The sequence below is a fragment of the Typopeltis vanoorti genome, chromosome 14 (assembly GCF_054136105.1).
Source record: "Typopeltis vanoorti isolate ZY-2024b chromosome 14, IOZ_Tvanoo_1.0, whole genome shotgun sequence".
NCBI classification, from domain to species: domain Eukaryota; kingdom Metazoa; phylum Arthropoda; class Arachnida; order Uropygi; family Thelyphonidae; genus Typopeltis; species Typopeltis vanoorti.
Genome location: NC_143562.1, coordinates 44688438 through 44708619, shown reverse-complemented (window position 1 = coordinate 44708619; position 20182 = coordinate 44688438). Strand labels below are relative to the sequence as shown.

At 36.4% G+C, this 20182-nt stretch overlaps 1 protein-coding gene across 2 annotated transcripts in view; it reads left to right on the top strand.

Annotated features, from left to right (window-relative positions):
• Syn2 (Syntrophin-like 2) overlaps window positions 1-20182 on the top strand; it is a 348707-nt gene that overhangs the window by 282668 nt on the left and 45857 nt on the right. For both annotated transcript variants that reach the window (XM_090403965.1, XM_090403966.1), the window contains exon 13: window positions 15946-16098. In XM_090403965.1, coding sequence (XP_090260091.1) covers window positions 15946-16098 — 153 coding nt within the window. The remainder of the gene's footprint in view (window positions 1-15945; window positions 16099-20182) is intronic.

The following is a 20182-nucleotide window of genomic DNA, read 5'->3' as shown; positions in this document are numbered from 1 at the left end:
GAGATCCTATATAAAACAATAAGTTTAACTTCCAGATAAGTTATAGGTTTTACTGGTTGCATTTCTATATGAGCTGGGGAAAAAACGTTTCTCTCGGTTTTAACTGAATTAATCCTATATGCTCTAATCATAAAGGATTTCCTTTCTTGGTTCAACATTTCTAATTTCTGTTCAATCTTCATATATTAAAGACACAGAAACACTGTCACAATTATCTTTCTGGTGTTATCTTCTGTCTTGAACAACTCACATTTGCAATGTCTATTAACATTCTCTAAACTCCTACACATACTCGGAAATAAAGTAAAGAAACTTCTGCTCCAGTCCACCATTGAGCACTTGCTTTAAATCGTATAGCACTATTATTTGAAATAATTGAGTCTATGAGAAATTGATCCTACCCTTTCCTGTTTTTCATGATGTTGCAATTTCGGTTTCAGTCACATTGTATACATGCTTACACACATATGCAAAATTTTCCTAAAGAAGGGAAATCTAATTTTGTTCTAATTAACTTTCTCACTCTCTTACTGCTAATACAAGGGTAATTTTAATTTCAATAAGTTCAGCACACTGTGCATGCATTTGTGCCCAGTGAGATGGTGTAAGTTTTCACCATCATGTAGTCATTAAAAAAAATATTAATAAAATTAAAATATTGGAGCCTGTGTAGCTCAGTGGATGTGGTGTTTGCATACCACAGCGCTTGGCCGCACGAAGGAAGACTTGGTTTTGAGTCTAGTCGCCAACTAGAGGAAATTTTTCTAAGCCTTTTTTCGACCGGTGCCCAAGTTAGTTGATCTCTGGCATGGGCAAGCGGGTTTTTCCTCCTGGAAACTCAAGAAAATCGACCGTAGAACCCACATTATTTTTCAGACATTAAATATATTGTGTTAGGATTAGGGACCACGAGATGGCGGCACATTTGAGCCGTCTCTCTTCACTGTGTACTGCTTAATTAGTGATAGCCTTGGGCCATCTATCTCTGATTGGTACCAGTGGAGAATGATTGTTAGCTGATTTTTTTTTTTTCTGATTAAAATATTGTATGTTCATTTTCTGGTTCTGGCATTCTTATTCTGTATAATGGAGGAAGAATCTGATGCAGGTCGGTTATTGCAAAATGACTAGCTAGCATTCATATGAAACCATTGTTTCAGGAGAATATCTAGTCTGTAAAGAAATACATGACAAGTGCTTTCCCATCCTATACAATTCTAAATAAGTTCCCCAGACTTGGATCTGTTTCCTAAATTGAAAGAACCACTCTGTGAGAAATGTTCACCACTATTGACAAGGTGTCTGCTGAAGACTTCCTTTATCAAACATCAAAAAAAAGTTTGCCATCAGGAATATATACAAGACTTGCTCAGTGGGCAGCAGTGATAATGCAGAATACCTATTATGTCTAAATCATGTTAATGGATTTTGTTGAATTAATGTTTGACTTAAGTAAAATAATTCAACAAAGTGATAAAAATCTCATCATCATCAGGCTGCCATGAAATCATAGAACATTGTTGGAAAGCCTGCTTTCACCAAAAAAAAAAAATAATAATAATAATAATAATAAAAGCTAATTGAAGTACTGTCCGCGCGGTTAGCCTAGTGGCTTTGCGCTTCGCAACCATATGCCTGGGGAAGGAGTGTCCTAGGTTCGATTCCCGTCGGAGACGTGAGGAGCTGAAGGATCTTCCTCAGCCATAGCCAAGTTAGCCGGTCTTGGGCGCGGGCAGTAGGGTTTTTTCCGCCAGTTTATCTGGTGTTTTTCATCCCGCAAGCAGACAAACCGGCCCCGTGAACACACAGGGATACAGCCAAGAATACCTTGAGGCATAGGAGTGACCATTCTATCCTCGTATTTCGGTTACGAAATCCAAGCATGCTTGGAAGGTTGTGGGCCTTAAAAGGCCTGTTAAAGCCATTGGGATAGATAATTGAAGTACTTCTTTAAACTCATTCACTCTTTGTGCACTTACGCCATTCTCAAGCAATGCATTACACTTATCACCCATTCTCTGCACAAAAAAAAAACTTTCTCCTCACTCTCCCTTCTCATGTTTTCCTGCTACAGCTTTCAGAGAGATGGCCCTCATCATCTGGTGAAACACCATCCTGCTTATGGGAGCCCGATGGTGGTGTTTCTGGTGAAACACCACTATCCTGCTCTTGGGGACAAAACAGCAGTTTTGTCCCCAAGAGCAGGAATTCAGGTTTTTGTCTCTTCTAACATGCAAAAACATGGGAGAGATCCGTAGCCTCCCCCCCCCCCACCTTTGAAGGTATAATAGTGAAGTGGTTCCATAAGTTGACCACTGGATAGTATATTGGACTGACCCTGCTGGTGACACATATAGGAAGCTTTCAGATCATTTGGTGCATAATCTCACTGCCATTTATAGTGTTAGATCATATGTGCAGGGAGGCTGTGTAGAGTGGTATAAATTGAAATAGATACACTACAGTTAAAATAAAAAATAAACCTTGATTAAAATTTCCTAATTTTTTTAAACAAAACTTTTTTTACCAAATTACAAATTACTTCCATTATAATCACAGTTTATCTTAACTGTCCAAACTACAGGAAGATTTCTTCCACCACAAGGTAATAGTATGTGTTCTGATATTATTTTATTGGATTCTGAATGAGGAGAATTGGAAATTATTAATACTTCATTCAGAGTCCAACATAATCAGCCATTCCTTAAGCCAAATTTGCTCATCGGACTAATAATCTCTTATTAATAGTATGCTATTCATATGATTTCCTTCAAGTTATGTTTATTAAGATTTATTTGTTCATTTATTATTTTGATATGAAGTACAGTTGTAAAAACTATATATTAAATATCACTTGTATATTGTGAGATTAATGTTACTGAGATAGAGATTGTGAATTATGCAATCCTCTTATGTTATTAGTAAAATGTAATGTATCCAAGAAATTCTTCAAAATAAGACTTGATTGGTTGCTGTGAGAAAATGAGTTATTTTTAGCCAGCACGTGCCTTATCGTGAGTTACTGTACAGTATGCAAGAAGCCAGTTCGGTATCAACAAAACCAGTTAGAACCAGATTTTGGTGGGAAAGGAGAGTAGGATGTCATGAGTAGTACATGAGAAAAGAAGTGACACAAGAAGAAGGAGAGAAATAACCAGGGCTGAACGGAGTAGGAAGGACTGGGAACCACTCTGTATTTTGACTTATCTTTCTTCGAGCTCTTATTCTTTTATAAATTCCTATCGCCTCGCAGAAGGATAGTGTTGGGCGAAAGGATAATAAGAATGAGCAAGAAATATTGAAAGTTAGACATTTATGAGGAAGAAGATAAATTCTCCCGAGTTAATTAATCAGTTACTGAAACCCAGGATCCTATAATATTTGTGTGTTCTCAAAGTGAAAGTATTCAAGAACCAAGGAGAGTTTCCAGAATTCTTGATAATGAGGAAGCTATACTGTCTAAACCGGTAAGGATATCTTTTCTATGCCCCATGTGAAGTAGCAAAGCTTGTTTCTAGAGAACATGATATAGTTCATATTGCTGAAATTAACAGTTCAAAATTGAATGTGTGATACAGTGAAACATTTCCTCGTAAACGTAATATATGAAGTATCTCTGAATTAATAGTTCAAGATTGAATGTATGATATAAAGAAGCCTGTTATGAGAGAATGCAATATAGATTTGAGACTGAATTTTCTGAGAACTATTGTTTTAGATTGATAAACTTAAAGGTTGCTTAATGAATGTCTGATGACTTGAGCTTTGTGATTGTTCTGAATAGTTAAACTGAATCAATATTTGAAGTACATTGAACCATAGCTTTGTTCAGAGTGAAATTGTATTTGGAATCTTGGATAATGAGAAGAGTAGAATTTATATGCATAAGTTCTAATTGTAAATGATATACTCAGCTGAGTAACTTACTAATGTCTTAAAGAGAACTTATTCATTCTTAAATTGTATTATCCCTACTTGAAATTCTTGTTTTAATGTGAATTTATGTGTTAAAGCATTCAATATTTTTTTTTTTGAGTTGAATCTTGTGATTGCCTGATTTCTTTCATTGCACCATTCATTAAAATAGTTCGAAATTTAGCAGGAACCCTATATATATAAAATAAGGAGAATTTCGACCTAAACTAAGTTGATAACAGTATTGTGCTAGCTGATGATTGTTTTCACAACGTAGCTTATGCAAATTAGAACATAGAGTGGTGCAGTTAAAAATAAATATTCTCTGTGTTTGAATGTGGAGTCGGTTAACAGCTAGAATATACATCGGAGTGGTACGTAGGATTCAACAATTTGCCAGAGAATGCTTAATCTTGAATCCTCTCTTTTGACTTGTAATTTAAAATTTCCTTGTCTCATTATGTATTATTTATCTACTGTCTCTGTTGCTCTCTTACTTCTGAAAATCATTCTGACCTCTTCAACTCTTTATCTGTGAAGCTTGATTTCCTGTGATTCACCTACCCCAATAGTGAAGTCATGTTAATATCTGCAAATCCAAGCCATGGTTTTACAAGAAGTTTGCCAGAAGTTGAGTAACCTTCTTGTTTTTTACAAGAAGGTTACTCAACAGCATAAGTAGTTTGAGACAAAATTCCAGTTTCATGCAACCTGTGCAGTGGCAGCCCTGCCTTCTCTTCCCTCAAAAGTTTTTGGGTGCAACTTTTGTCCATCTATGTCACCATCCCTCTTTCTTTCTTTCTCAACCACAGATTTATTTTTACAAAATAAAATGCGATTGCAGTTAAGGTGATAACTAAAATTAAAATATTTTGAAATACAAAAAATGACTGTCTATCCATTTCCAAGATTTGGGAGAGTCTCATCTTCATAAATGGCAAGCAGTAGCATTCTTCCCTTTGCCCCTCCCCCCTTTAAAAAAAAAAAAAAAATATATATATATATATAATGCTATGTCATTCAGTCATTTTATTTAACTAAATTTTGTTATGGCTTCATAATTATTTCAAAATTATTTTTAGTTGTAAACTTAATTGCAGTCTCATTTTATTTTGTAAGTGCACTCCAGTTTGTGGTTCAGCTCTGTAAATAGGATTAATGTTCTTTGTTCTAGCTTCACCTTGTGATTATGCTAATACATTGCTGTTTAACTGATTGGAAAGACACATATCATTAGTGACTTTCTTGAAGATTTTGCTCAGAAAGTTAGAACCTGCACTTAGGGACTAATGCTAAGCAAACCAGACTGAAATGTCATAAATAGATGAATCTGAAATTGGAAGTTGCCACAGTAAAGAATTGGAATAGGAGCAGTACCTGAGGGCTATGGCATATAGGATTAATATTTCCTCGTCGCATGTACACCATATGATCCTTCACTAACTAAGATATATCATCATCTTTGCCATCTGCCTAAGGTAAATTTAGTCTACCATGAACAATAGCTTTCCAATCCAATTTATCTACAGCCCTGCCAAGTTATTTAAATTTCTGTAAGAGTTCAGACTACTTGTACTCTTCATGTTTTCTATCCATTTCCTTCAAGATCTTCCTAGTATTATGTTTCCTACTCTTCTGTTTTGGAGAATTTCAAGAATTCTTTTACTAGGGATTCTGTATACATGTCCATACCACAGCATCTGTTGTTTTTGGTAATGCAATTCTTCTCTCATCTCCTGATTGGTTTTCATTTCAGTCCGTGCTTTTTTATTTATATTCCTCAAGCACTTGTTTTCAAAATCTTTGTTCTTCCTTCTGTTTGATAATCCAAGTCTCTGTGCCATAAAGAACTGTGGAGGATACTTATTGAGATATATACTTTGATTTTAAGTTATTTGGAGAGAGATGTATTTTTCCATATATTTAAGTTTGATCATAGTTGACCATTGTAGATTTATTAGTAATTGAATTTTTTAACCTGTTCCAGTTTATTTTCTTCCACTGCTAAGTTAAACTACATCTGTATTTTAAATCATCAATTAATGTCCGAACTCCGTGGAATCAAAGGACTTATCATGTGAGTTCCTTACTCTCTCATCCAAAAAAATCATCAAATGATGTCTTAAACCCAGTTTTTGTATTCACCACACTTTCAGGCAATGCATTTATTTCACTCACTAATCACTCTCCATGCAAAGAACTTGCTTCTCACTCTCCTGCTCACACCCACCTTATACAGCTTTCAGGGAAGGCTTCAGTTATTAACATCTGACCTTAATGGAGTCAAAGGACTCATCGCAAGAGGTCTATACATGGTTATGAAAAAAAGAACATCATACCATGCCTTAAGCCCATTCACAGTTTACACACTCACCACACTTTCAGACAATGCATTCCACTCACCATTCACTCTCCATGCAAAGAACCTGCTTCTCACTTCCTTGCTCACACCCGCCTTATACAGTTTCCAGGGAGTGGCCTCTAGGTCTACCCTCGCCTTTTTCTACTCCATGAGAAATTTAAGTTGATGAGAGGTTTTTAATCTAGTAACAACTTCTCATCAACTTATATGTCTTACTCATATCCCCTATACTTCTATTCACAAGGCTCTGTAAGTTGCATTCCCTCAATCTCTCCTCATATCTGACATTCCAAAGACCTGACACTAACTTAGTAAGCCTTCTCTGGACCATCTCCAATACATCCTCATCCCCATGAAAGCCAGGTGACCAAATTTGCACACAGTAATGCCATATGTGACCTAATCAAACCTCTTTGCTTCTGCATGTCATTGTCACCCTCATTATTGCCTTAACCAATTGGGATGTTCTTGCAGTTTTAGCGGTGCAACCCCTAAACTTTAAGTCTCTTCTGCCATCACTCCCAGATCTCTCATCTTTTCCACCTCCTTCAAAATTTCTCCCTTTAATTGTATACTCTGCATCCCAACCTTTCCTACCAAATTTCAAGATCTTGCACTTTGCAATGTTAAACTGATAGTCCCACTAATTTGCCCACTCAAGTAGTCTATTTCTATTCAGATCCTCCTGCAAGGCCACATCTACTCTACTTCTCATAACTCTTCCAAACTTTGTATCATCGACAAACTGTTGTATATACTCCAGTTAAGTCAGCCCAATGTCATTAATGTACAAATTAAAGAATAATGGTCCCAAAACAGATCCCTGTGGTGCTCAAGTAGTGACCTTCCTCTTTTGGGATACAACTCCTCCATACACAGTCTGCTGATACTTATCACAGCCAGTCAGCTATCCAACTAACTAGTCGTTATCTAGTTCCATCTATTTCAATTTAGCTACTAGCTTGTCATGTGGCAGTCTGTCAAAGGCCTTTGAAAATTCTAAGTACGCCACCATATATACATCTCCTTTGTTGAGTGAATTTGTCACTTTGTTGTAATTCGTAAGCATATTGCTGAAATATGACTCCCCCCCCCCCTAACAAACCCATGATTATCATAAAGAATATGGCTATTATCAAGCTCTTTCCAAATTATTCTAGTCCTTACCAATTTCCCTACCACCTTAACACCATCAGGCACAGATATTGGCCTAAAATTTATAGTCTCAATCTTATTCCCTCCTTTGTGAAGTGGAACAATTTTTCTCACCTTCCATTCCTTTGGGACTCTCCCTATTGCAAGACTAATTATAAACATGCATGCTAAAGGTGCCATTAATTCCATAAAGTGTTTATTCGAGACACAAATTTAAGGAGTCTATTCTTCTTCATGTAGCTTCCTCAGTGAGAGGGTGCAGCACCATGTCCTTCCAGTTCTCTCTGTTGGTGGTTTTCCTTTTTGTTTCTGCATAGCCATGTGATCCTGTCCATGCTCTTATATCTTCAAAGCCATGTCCTGTGGTTTTTTGCCTCTTGATCCTTTTCCCATAATTTTTCCTTCTAAAACTGTTAGTATCCTCTGACCTGCCGAACCTCTCAGTACATGTCCCACCAATCTCATCTTTCTTTGGATCATTTCCTGTAATTTCTTCTTTGCTTCTTCAATGTCCTCAGAATACTTGTCTATTTTTGTATTAGTATCCCATTACTATCAATTTCTGTTTGTGCATTTGAGAGAAATTCCTCATATTCATAATCTCTATGAGAGTAATCTGTTGCATAAACTTGTAATATCTTAATATGTGTATTTAATTCTTTTGCCTTGAATCTTTAATGTAGGCCCTGTGAAGAACAGGGCCTACATTAAAGTTGTTGAAAATTTATTTATCACTAGGTTAGACTATAATAGATTTAGTTTAATCCTTTATCCCAGTGAGAGCAAACAAAGTTTGCGCCTGAAATTATCTTCAGGACTAAATATAGTGTTGTACTATCTTATCCAGTAAGTAGTGCAACACCAAGGCAACTCGTGGCAAAGGTGGAGCAAGCTACCAGGCACTTCTAACCCAGTATCTCCCATAATGCAAAACACATTTCCTATGTGGATATGTATACTGTTATGCATTAAAGGGATTGGCCATCTACCCAGACTAGTTTCGACCTTTATTGAGGTCTCTTCAGTGGGAGCCAGGCCCAGAGCTGGAGATACCAGGCAGAAGCAGTAGCAAGTCATCTGTGCCTATGGGAGTTGCCAAAAGGTTTATCACCTTTTTTAAAAATTTTACTCTGGATTTAGAGAAAGATGTTGAAAATTTATTTATCACTAGGTTAGACTATAATAGATTTAGTTTAATCCTTTATCCCAGTGAGAGCAAACAAAGTTTGCGCCTGAAATTATCTTCAGGACTAAATATAGTGTTGTACTATCTTATCCAGTAAGTAGTGCAACACCAAGGCAACTCGTGGCAAAGGTGGAGCAAGCTACCAGGCACTTCTAACCCAGTATCTCCCATAATGCAAAACACATTTCCTATGTGGATATGTATACTGTTATGCATTAAAGGGATTGGCCATCTACCCAGACTAGTTTCGACCTTTATTGAGGTCTCTTCAGTGGGAGCCAGGCCCAGAGCTGGAGATACCAGGCAGAAGCAGTAGCAAGTCATCTGTGCCTATGGGAGTTGCCAAAAGGTTTATCACCTTTTTTAAAAATTTTACTCTGGATTTAGAGAAAGATGTTGAAAATTTATTTATCACTAGGTTAGACTATAATAGATTTAGTTTAATCCTTTATCCCAGTGAGAGCAAACAAAGTTTGCGCCTGAAATTATCTTCAGGACTAAATATAGTGTTGTACTATCTTATCCAGTAAGTAGTGCAACACCAAGGCAACTCGTGGCAAAGGTGGAGCAAGCTACCAGGCACTTCTAACCCAGTATCTCCCATAATGCAAAACACATTTCCTATGTGGATATGTATACTGTTATGCATTAAAGGGATTGGCCATCTACCCAGACTAGTTTCGACCTTTATTGAGGTCTCTTCAGTGGGAGCCAGGCCCAGAGCTGGAGATACCAGGCAGAAGCAGTAGCAAGTCATCTGTGCCTATGGGAGTTGCCAAAAGGTTTATCACCTTTTTTAAAAATTTTACTCTGGATTTAGAGAAAGATGTTGAAAATTTATTTATCACTAGGTTAGACTATAATAGATTTAGTTTAATCCTTTATCCCAGTGAGAGCAAACAAAGTTTGCGCCTGAAATTATCTTCAGGACTAAATATAGTGTTGTACTATCTTATCCAGTAAGTAGTGCAACACCAAGGCAACTCGTGGCAAAGGTGGAGCAAGCTACCAGGCACTTCTAACCCAGTATCTCCCATAATGCAAAACACATTTCCTATGTGGATATGTATACTGTTATGCATTAAAGGGATTGGCCATCTACCCAGACTAGTTTCGACCTTTATTGAGGTCTCTTCAGTGGGAGCCAGGCCCAGAGCTGGAGATACCAGGCAGAAGCAGTAGCAAGTCATCTGTGCCTATGGGAGTTGCCAAAAGGTTTATCACCTTTTTTAAAAATTTTACTCTGGATTTAGAGAAAGATGTTGAAAATTTATTTATCACTAGGTTAGACTATAATAGATTTAGTTTAATCCTTTATCCCAGTGAGAGCAAACAAAGTTTGCGCCTGAAATTATCTTCAGGACTAAATATAGTGTTGTACTATCTTATCCAGTAAGTAGTGCAACACCAAGGCAACTCGTGGCAAAGGTGGAGCAAGCTACCAGGCTTGCTACTGCTTCTGCCTGGTATCTCCAGCTCTGGGCCTGGCTCCCACTGAAGAGACCTCAATAAAGGTCGAAACTAGTCTGGGTAGATGGCCAATCCCTTTAATGCATAACAGTATACATATCCACATAGGAAATGTGTTTTGCATTATGGGAGATACTGGGTTAGAAGTGCCTGGTAGCTTGCTCCACCTTTGCCACGAGTTGCCTTGGTGTTGCACTACTTACTGGATAAGATAGTACAACACTATATTTAGTCCTGAAGATAATTTCAGGCGCAAACTTTGTTTGCTCTCACTGGGATAAAGGATTAAACTAAATCTATTATAGTCTAACCTAGTGATAAATAAATTTTCAACATCTTTCTCTAAATCCAGAGTAAAATTTTTAAAAAAGGTGATAAACCTTTTGGCAACTCCCATAGGCACAGATGACTTGCTACTGCTTCTGCCTGGTATCTCCAGCTCTGGGCCTGGCTCCCACTGAAGAGACCTCAATAAAGGTCGAAACTAGTCTGGGTAGATGGCCAATCCCTTTAATGCATAACAGTATACATATCCACATAGGAAATGTGTTTTGCATTATGGGAGATACTGGGTTAGAAGTGCCTGGTAGCTTGCTCCACCTTTGCCACGAGTTGCCTTGGTGTTGCACTACTTACTGGATAAGATAGTACAACACTATATTTAGTCCTGAAGATAATTTCAGGCGCAAACTTTGTTTGCTCTCACTGGGATAAAGGATTAAACTAAATCTATTATAGTCTAACCTAGTGATAAATAAATTTTCAACATCTTTCTCTAAATCCAGAGTAAAATTTTTAAAAAAGGTGATAAACCTTTTGGCAACTCCCATAGGCACAGATGACTTGCTACTGCTTCTGCCTGGTATCTCCAGCTCTGGGCCTGGCTCCCACTGAAGAGACCTCAATAAAGGTCGAAACTAGTCTGGGTAGATGGCCAATCCCTTTAATGCATAACAGTATACATATCCACATAGGAAATGTGTTTTGCATTATGGGAGATACTGGGTTAGAAGTGCCTGGTAGCTTGCTCCACCTTTGCCACGAGTTGCCTTGGTGTTGCACTACTTACTGGATAAGATAGTACAACACTATATTTAGTCCTGAAGATAATTTCAGGCGCAAACTTTGTTTGCTCTCACTGGGATAAAGGATTAAACTAAATCTATTATATACTACATTAAAGTTGTTGAAGAGTTCCAAACAAGTACTCTAGTTTGGAACTCTTCAACAGACACAGTAGTTTGTAAATGAACCAACTTGGATTTGTTACTTCAAATATTTTCATACTCAGCTGTTAATTTCTTTTTCTTGAGACATTGCAAGCATAGACACAAAAGCACATTTACAAATGCATGCCTTAAGTTATGAGCAAGAAGCAAGTATAAAAATGTGCAGCAAAAGTTATTGATATGAGTATATCAGATGGAATTTTAATGCATTGTTCAAAATGGAAATATGAGCTGCCATTATGGTTGCCTGTCTAATTGTTCAGATATAGATTGACCTTGACCATATATATATATATATCTGATTGCTGGATTGACCATATACGAGGGTAGTCCGAAAAGTTCTCGGCCTCGACCATAGATGGCAACACTATCGGCAAGATTTTTTTGTAAGTTGGTACATTTGTCATAAGCATCCATGTGAAATTGCAAGTCATTCTATCAAGTAGTTTGTTTTATACAGCTGTCTGAAGCAAAAGTGTTGCTTCAGATTTTATCCATTTCAAGGGATACAGTTTTCTGTATCCCTTGAAATGGATAAAATTGAGTATCGTGCGGATATAAAATTCTGAAATGGGCTGCCGAATTTAAATGTGGCTGTACCAGCCTTGAAGATGATCCATGTGAAGGACATCCAAAAAGTGTAATAACACTAGAAATCATTGATCAAGTGCACAATATGGTATTGGATGACCAGCTAGTCAAAGTGCATGGAATTGCTGAGACTATATTCATTTTAAAAGAACATGTAGGATATATTTTGCATTAAGAATTGCAAATGAAACAACTTTGCGCAAGATGGGTACCGCGCTTGCTCACAGTAGATGATCAAAAACGCATTCGCATGAAAAATCTCTGAACAGCACTTGGACCGTTTTAACAGGAATTGAACTGTTTTTGTGTGTCGGACAGAAGTGGACAGAAGCCAGTTGTTCAGCAGGAAAGGTCATGGCATCAGTGTTTTGAGATGCTAAAGGCATTTTGTTTATGAATTATCTTGAAAAGGGTAAAACAATAGCCAGGGAATATTATTCCAATCTTTTAACCAGACTAGATGAAAAAAATTCACAAGAAAAGACCCAGTTTGCAGAAGAAAAAAAAATCATTTTTCATCAGGACAATGCACCTGCCCACAAAGGTGTTTTGGCAATGGAAAAATTAAAGGATCTTCACTATGAAACGTTGCAACAACCACCCTATTCCCCAGATTTGGCTCCCTCTGACTTCTATCTTTTCCCCAAAACTCTTCCTCACTGGTCAGCGTTTTTGTTTGAATCAAGAGGTGATTGCAGCTGTGGAGGGGGTATTTTGCAGATCTTACTGAAACACTACAGGGACGGGATAATAACGCTGGAGCATTGCTGGAATAAATGTAGTAGTCTTAAGGGAGATTATGTTGAAAATTAAAATAATTTTGAAATTATAAATTCGTTTTTTCATTGTTAGGCCGAGAACTTTTCAGACCACCCTCGTATACCTGATACCACTGTATAGTTTGTAAGGAACTGTGGCATTTATCTGTTCAGTACAGCTTTAGTACATCGAAAACAGTATTTTCTTATCTTTGCTAACATGCTTGTACAGCTCAAAAGGAATATATAATATACATATATATTACAAAATTATGTTTCTCCCTGGACAAGCAACTTAGAAGCAGTGTTTCATTTTAGAAATTATGGACTTTACAACCGTGTTATAAATAATTCTTTTAATTTCCCAACGTTTCAATCTTCATATTAAGATCATCTTAATATGGACATCATGGGCAAGCTGAGTTACATTACACACAGTAAGCTAAAGAAAAAATGATTTCATCACTGGTTATTCTATTGGCATGACCTCTAGTGGAAAAAAAAATTACAAATTAATTAATTATTTAGAAAATACATCAAAGTTAAATTCTATTTAAGATAACATGAGAAAAACATTCTTTCTTGTAGTCTTCTTTCAGTAACAATGATGTCCTATTTTCAACATTACAATTGTTATTTTAGATTTAGGATTCTGGATTACCTACAGTCCTGTTTATAGTTAACTCTTAGAGAGAAAGGTTCCGTGGGTAGATTATGTGCCTTCCATGTGCTTGGGATTTTTAGCCATCATTATTGTTCAGATTGAAGTGGTTGATAAGAATCTCACAGGCTTCCTTAAATTTGCACTCATACCATGTTTTGGTGTGATGTAAACAACTGGTGCTTTCCCAGTCAATTCTATGTAAAGTGTTCAGGGCATGATCAGAAAAGCCAGCTTCACCATAGTTATTATATTTAATGTGTCGTTTATGTTCCTTTTGTCTGATAGGAATTGTGCGTCCTGTTTCCCCTATATATGGTATATTAAGGTGCAATAAATATGGTATACTCCAGCGTGGGCCAGCAGAGGGAATGGGTCTTTGGATGAGTTGAGTAAGGTTTTTAATTTTGCAGGAGGTTTAAAGGTGGCTTTGAGGTTGTATTTTTGTAGTATTCTATTTTATCTGATGTCCCTTTAACATAAGAAATGGTTATAGTTTTATTGTAGTCTGGTTTATCTTTGTTTTTTATTGAGGTCTTGTAGAGAATTTTGTTAATAGTGTTTAGCTGTAACCATTTTTTAGAAAAGTATTGCTGATAATAACTTTAAATTCATCTTTCAGTGCATGTTCATTGGAGCAGATCTTCAAAATTCTGTTTTTTAGAGTATTAATGATACCTAGTTTTTGTGTTGGGTGGTGGTAGGAGGTTGTTTATATGTTGGCCAGTATGTGTCGGTTTCCGGTAAACAGTGAAGGAAAGATTGCCAGAAGGAAGATGTGTGACAAGTGTATCTAGAAATGGAAGTGTGTTCTGTTTTTCAATCTCAATTGTGAACTGTTTGTGTTGTTTGTTTAGGTGGCTAAGGAATGTTTCTAGTGTCTGACAGCCATGGGACCAGATTGCGAAAACATCGTCAAAGTCTCTAAGCCAGACTTTGGGTTTTAAAGGAGAGGAATCTAGAGCATGTTGCTCAAAATGTTCCATATAAAAGTTAGCAATGAGTGGTGATAAGGGCGAGCCCATGGCTGTGCCTTCTCTTTGTAGGTAGAAAGCATTTTGCAACAGAATAACCAGAACGTAATACATGCGCAAAGAGTGCTGTGATATCTGGAGGGAATTTGTTCTGTAAAAGAAGTATTGTGACATTGATTTGGACATTTGTAAAGAGGGCAGAGATGTCAAAACTGACTAATAAATCATCTTTTTCTAATGTAATGTCTTTGATTATGTTTATGAAGTGTTGTGTGTTTCTGATATAGGAGGGGGAATGACCTACCAACTCCTTGAGTGTTGCCGCTAATTTCTTGACTAGGTGATAATCCCCCCCCCCCCCATTGCTAACTTTTATATGGAACATTTTGAGCAACATGCTCTAGATTCCTCTCCTTTAAAACCCAAAGTCTGGCTTAGATATGTTGACAATGTTTTCGTGATCTGGTCCCATGGCCGCTTGACACTTTCCTTAGCCACCTAAATAAACAGCACAAACGCATATTCACAATTGAGATTGAAAAACAGAACACACATCCGTTTCTAATACACTTATAACACGTCTTCTTTCTGGCAATCTTTCCTTCACTGTGTACCGGAAACTGACACATATTGGCCAATATATACACATAAACTCCTACTACCACCCAACACAAAAACTAGATAAACCAGACTACAATAAAACTATAACCATTCCTTATGTTAAAGAGACATCAGATAAAATAGAATACTACAAAAATACAACCTCAAAGCCACCTTTAAACCCCCTGCAAAATTAAAAACCTTACTCAACTCATCCAAAGACCCACTCCTTCTGCTGGCCGATACTGGAGTATACCATATTTATCGCACCTGTAACATACCATATATAGGGGAAACAGGACACACAACTCCTATCAGACAAAAGGAACATAAATGACACATTAAATATAATAACTGTGGTGAAGCTGGCCTTTCTGATCATGCCCTGAACACTTTACATAGAATTGACTGGAAAAGCACCAGTTGTTTACATCACCAAAACATGGTATGAGCGCAAATTTAAGGAAGCCTGGGAGATTCTTATCAACCACCCCACTCTGAACAGTAATGATGGTCTAAAAATCCCAAGTATATGGAAGGCACATAATCTATCCACGGAACCTTTCTCTCTAAGAGTTAACTATGAACAGAACTGTAGGTAATCCAGAATCCTAAGTCTAAAATAACAATTATAATGTTAAAAATAGGACATCATTGTTACTGAAAGAAGACTATCTATAAGAAAGAATGTTTTTCTCATGTTATCTTTAATAGAATTTAGCTTTGATGTATTTTCTAAATAATTAATTAATTTGTAATTTTTTTTTTCCACTAGAGGTCATGCCAATAGAATAACCGATGATCAAATCATTATTTCTTTAGCTTACTGTGTGTAATGTAACTCAGCTTAATCCTTGTATATTTCTATATACTCCAGATGATGATCTTAATATGAAGATCGAAACGTCGGGAAATTAAAAGAGTTATTTATAACACTATTGTAAAGTCCATAATTTCTAAAATGAATGCTGATCACTGTGCAGTACTAAAAGAAAGGACAGAAGCAGTGTTTATTTTATTTATTTAATATTTTCTTTTTTTCAGGAATCTGAATATGTAGATGAACGTCAGCATTGTTTCCTTCTTCAAACGGGTGCTTCAGATGCTTATTATTTTTCTGCAGAGACTCGAATAGAATATATCAGGATAGAAACTGCCTGGCATCGAGCTACATATAATGCGGTCACAAGACTAGGAGTAAGTATTCATGTGATTATTTATTCCATTTATATATTAAATGAATGAATATTAGATTATTTTTCAATTTAAAATTTCATTACTGTTAATGAATATTATAGGTCAGACCTGGTTGCTTGAGAATTGCATTATGTATTAAATACAATGCATTTAATATTTTTGCAGAATAATATTTAATGTAGAATTATGTGAATTGAAATATCATTGATCGTAACATTAACTCCACCGGCACTGTGATTAAGACTGTCCGTGTGTGTGTGTGTGTGTTCTAAGAACAATGTAATTATATTATTATTACCAGAGACATCCAGGGATTTAGGGATGTATTGCTTGTATTACTTGCACCTTTTATACCTATACCTTTTCTTAAATTCATTCATACCATCTTCATGAATGACAAACTATTTCAATCATGTACCATTCTATGAGAGGAAAAGCTAGTTCTCGCCCCCTTTCTTCTTGACTGTATTCATCCTTAACTTTCATGGATGCTTTCTCATCCTATCATCCATAAAATGAAAAATTCCACTTAATGGTATCCTGTTTGACTATGTTAGAAGTTTGTAAGCCTTTATCTTATCACCCTCTTTCTCCTATTTGCTAATATTACGAGATCCACAATTTCTCAGTCTGTTCTCATAATATACATTCCATGGTCCCCTGATGTCCTGGTTGGTCGAGTGGTTAGCATATCCTCTCTCCAGCGAAGAGGCTACGGGTTTAAATTCTGCCAGGGGCATGGATGTTTGTGATTGTCCTACTAACTGGTTACCATATGTAACTAACTAACCACAGTTGTGATACACTCTTCTTTGCACAGTCTGCACTGTATCTACATCACCTCAGAAACCATGAGATCTGCATAAATAGTTCAGGTAAGGTTGTATCAAGGCCTTTTAAAGAGGCAAAAAAAAAAAACTTATGTTAGGGTTTGTTTTAGCATTGTGGTTATCCTCTGAGTTGCATTGCAATCTCTACTATATGACCTCTAAACTTAAACTTCCTATCTACTAAAACTCCAAGATCCCTAGTCTGATCAGTTTCTCTAGCATAATCCTGCTGATATGCCTTTGGATATCTCAAAACACCAAAATGCATAATTTTACATTTACTAATGTGGAATTGACAGCCATTTTCACATGATAACAATTCTAGTCTTTTTAAATCATTCTGCAAGTACTGCATATCACTCCACATTCCTGATTACCCTGTCTGTCTTTGCATTATCAGCAAATAGCTGTGTGTCTGCTATATAATGTCACCAATCTAAAGATTGAATAACAGTGGTATCTGTGATATCTCTCAGTCAACCATCCTCTTATCCAAGCTGAAAACTTATAATCCAATCCCATATCCTCTAACTTATGTAATATCCTTCCATGCCATATTCTGTCAAAAGCTTCAGCAAAGTCCAAAAGTAATATTTATGAAGAACCATTCCCCTTATCTAACTTATATTTTATTATTATAAAATGTGTACAAGTTACTGAAATATGATCTTCACTTGTTAAATCCATGTTATTCTTTGCAAAGTATAGATTCCTGTTGATCAATTTCTGTATGTAATCTCATGCCAATCTTTCCAAAATTATCATCACCACCACCACACCAGACATACTGATAGGTTGATAGTTAGACATATCAGTATTTGTTCCACCTTTATGAAATGGGATCATCATATGTCCTTTCCATTCCTTGGAATCTTCCTTGTGTTAGATCCTGAATGAAGAAATCTTGCAAAGAAATCATTCATTCAGAATCCAACATATTAAACTTACAAAAAAAAAAAAAAGAAATACCTGCACATCAGCTAAAATTAAAAGTGAAACTTCTTCACTTTATGTATAAAATTTGCATTCCTTATTTCATGTACGATATATTTAATCTATTGTGTTCATGTTAAGATTTTATTAGAGTATGTTTTATAAGAGGGATAATCTGACTTAATTTAAGCCTCACTTATGCTGTGTAAAATTAACTGTGAGTCATCAAATAGTTACTAAATAATAATTCTTAGAAGGTATAAAACTACACGTGTACAGCGTAACGCTACCGGCGGTTGCTTAAGCGGAACATATATTGACGCGAATTCTGGAAATACAAGAGCATAACAGCATCGGGAAAAAGCAAGGGATGAACCCAAGGGGTGAAAAGATATGGGTCGTGTGCAAAGGGGACTGAGGAAAAAGAGGGCGCTCTAAGGAGGAATATAAGGGGATGAGTGCCGTATAGAAAATCTCTCGTGTCGTATCATTTTCCTGTTTGGTGGCTCGGAAGTTAGCGGGAGTTCACGTAAAGGGGGGGGACGAAGCATCTGTGCTAAGATAAGATGTCGGACAGCAGGCTTTCTTGAAAATGGAGAAGGATTCTACGCAGAGCTGAAGGTAAAAATTTCCAGTCCTAGCAGAATCAAGCTGTCGCTGAGAAGTCCCATCGAGTAGTTCCTAAAATGCAAAGATTTAAGGTCGTTTTCGGCAGAAATAATGAAGATAGCACAACCCCTACATTGGCGTAAGGACAGCCAATAGACAAGAAGTAACCAGAAGTACATGTGGTGCTGAAAGATGCAGAAAAAGTTCAGTAAGGTGAAATTACTCTATTTTTATGTATAAAATTCATTAGAACAGAGAAGATTGTTTGCGAATGTGAAATTAAGGACAGTATTCTAAAGAACTCTGTGGACAGTCTCTAATTAGAAAGTTAACCTCCTTTGAGAGAGTAAGAAGAATTGTTTGTAAAAGATCTTTAGTAATTGTATGTGATAGGATTAGCTTAATGAGATCAGAATTGTGGATTTTAGTAACTGAGTAACATTAGAATGTTTGTTTATATTATCTTATGAATAGCATGACAGAAAGGAATTTTAGTTTAACTGCATATCATTTGCTATCTATCCCAATTTTCATTTATTGTGTTTTACGATGTTTTGCAAGCTTTGATTTAATTTAGAATATGTTAACCTCTTAACTCGAGTTTCATTTAGTATTGAGTCATAATTGAGTATGAATTTTGTATTCTGTTTAGATATTCCAATAAACATGCCATATTTACCTAAACCTGAGTCATGCTTGATTATGATTCCAAACTACCACTTATAAAAATAGAACCTATTTTGCCGGAAGAAATTAGAAAGAGTATATAATTATAGATTTTGGTCATGACTGCAGTCTGAATCTATACAGCAGCATTAAAGTAAATTATTGTGTGAGAATGGCTAAGAGTTGTCTCCCTGAGTAGGAACCTTTTCTACTATAGGATACTGGCTGGCGCAGCATACTAAAAATTTGCCAGTATCTGAAGAGGAAACAGTCCTAGATATAAATAGATATAAGTATATTAGGCCTGATATCTGAAGAAGAAAAATAGCGATAGAAAGATAGAATAGGAAGATATAAAGTAGTAAAATATAGAGAAAGCAACGACATAACTATAGAGCAGCTGGTAGGACTTTATTTAAATAAGGTTTTCAATAAGAAGGGATTTAATCAAGCAACAACTAATATAAGTTTAAAAACATAAATATAAAAATATTTAACACTTCTTTCTGTGACTCAAATTATTCGTCCAATAAAAGGTACAGTGAGTTCAGCTGAACAATCTTTTACTCAAAAATGTTGCCAAATTCTTAGTTTAAGCAACAGCTTTAGTGTTTTCCCTTTATATTCCTGCATTTCTTCATCAGTGTAGAGGTTAGCATTGAGCTCTATTTTGCATATACCATGTTGATAACTTTTTAGCAAAATAAGCACTGATTAGTTGAACAATCTCTTCTGCATCTACCATCTGCATTCTTCTGGTTCCCATGTGCCATACGGCCGGGGGAGGGTAGCTATATGCTGCCATTCTAGGGAGAGATGATTATGAGCAAGGTGGTTTCCCGTTGCCTTCCTTGCCGTAAGTATTTATGACTGTAACTTGTGTGTTCACGGGGCCGGTTTGCCTGCTTGCAGGATGTAAAACTCCAGATAAACTGGTGGAAAAAACCCTGCTGCCCACGCCCAAGACCGGCTAACTTGGCTATGGCTGAGGAAGATCCTTAAGCTCCTCACGTCGTGGACGGGAATCGAACCTAGGACACTCCTTC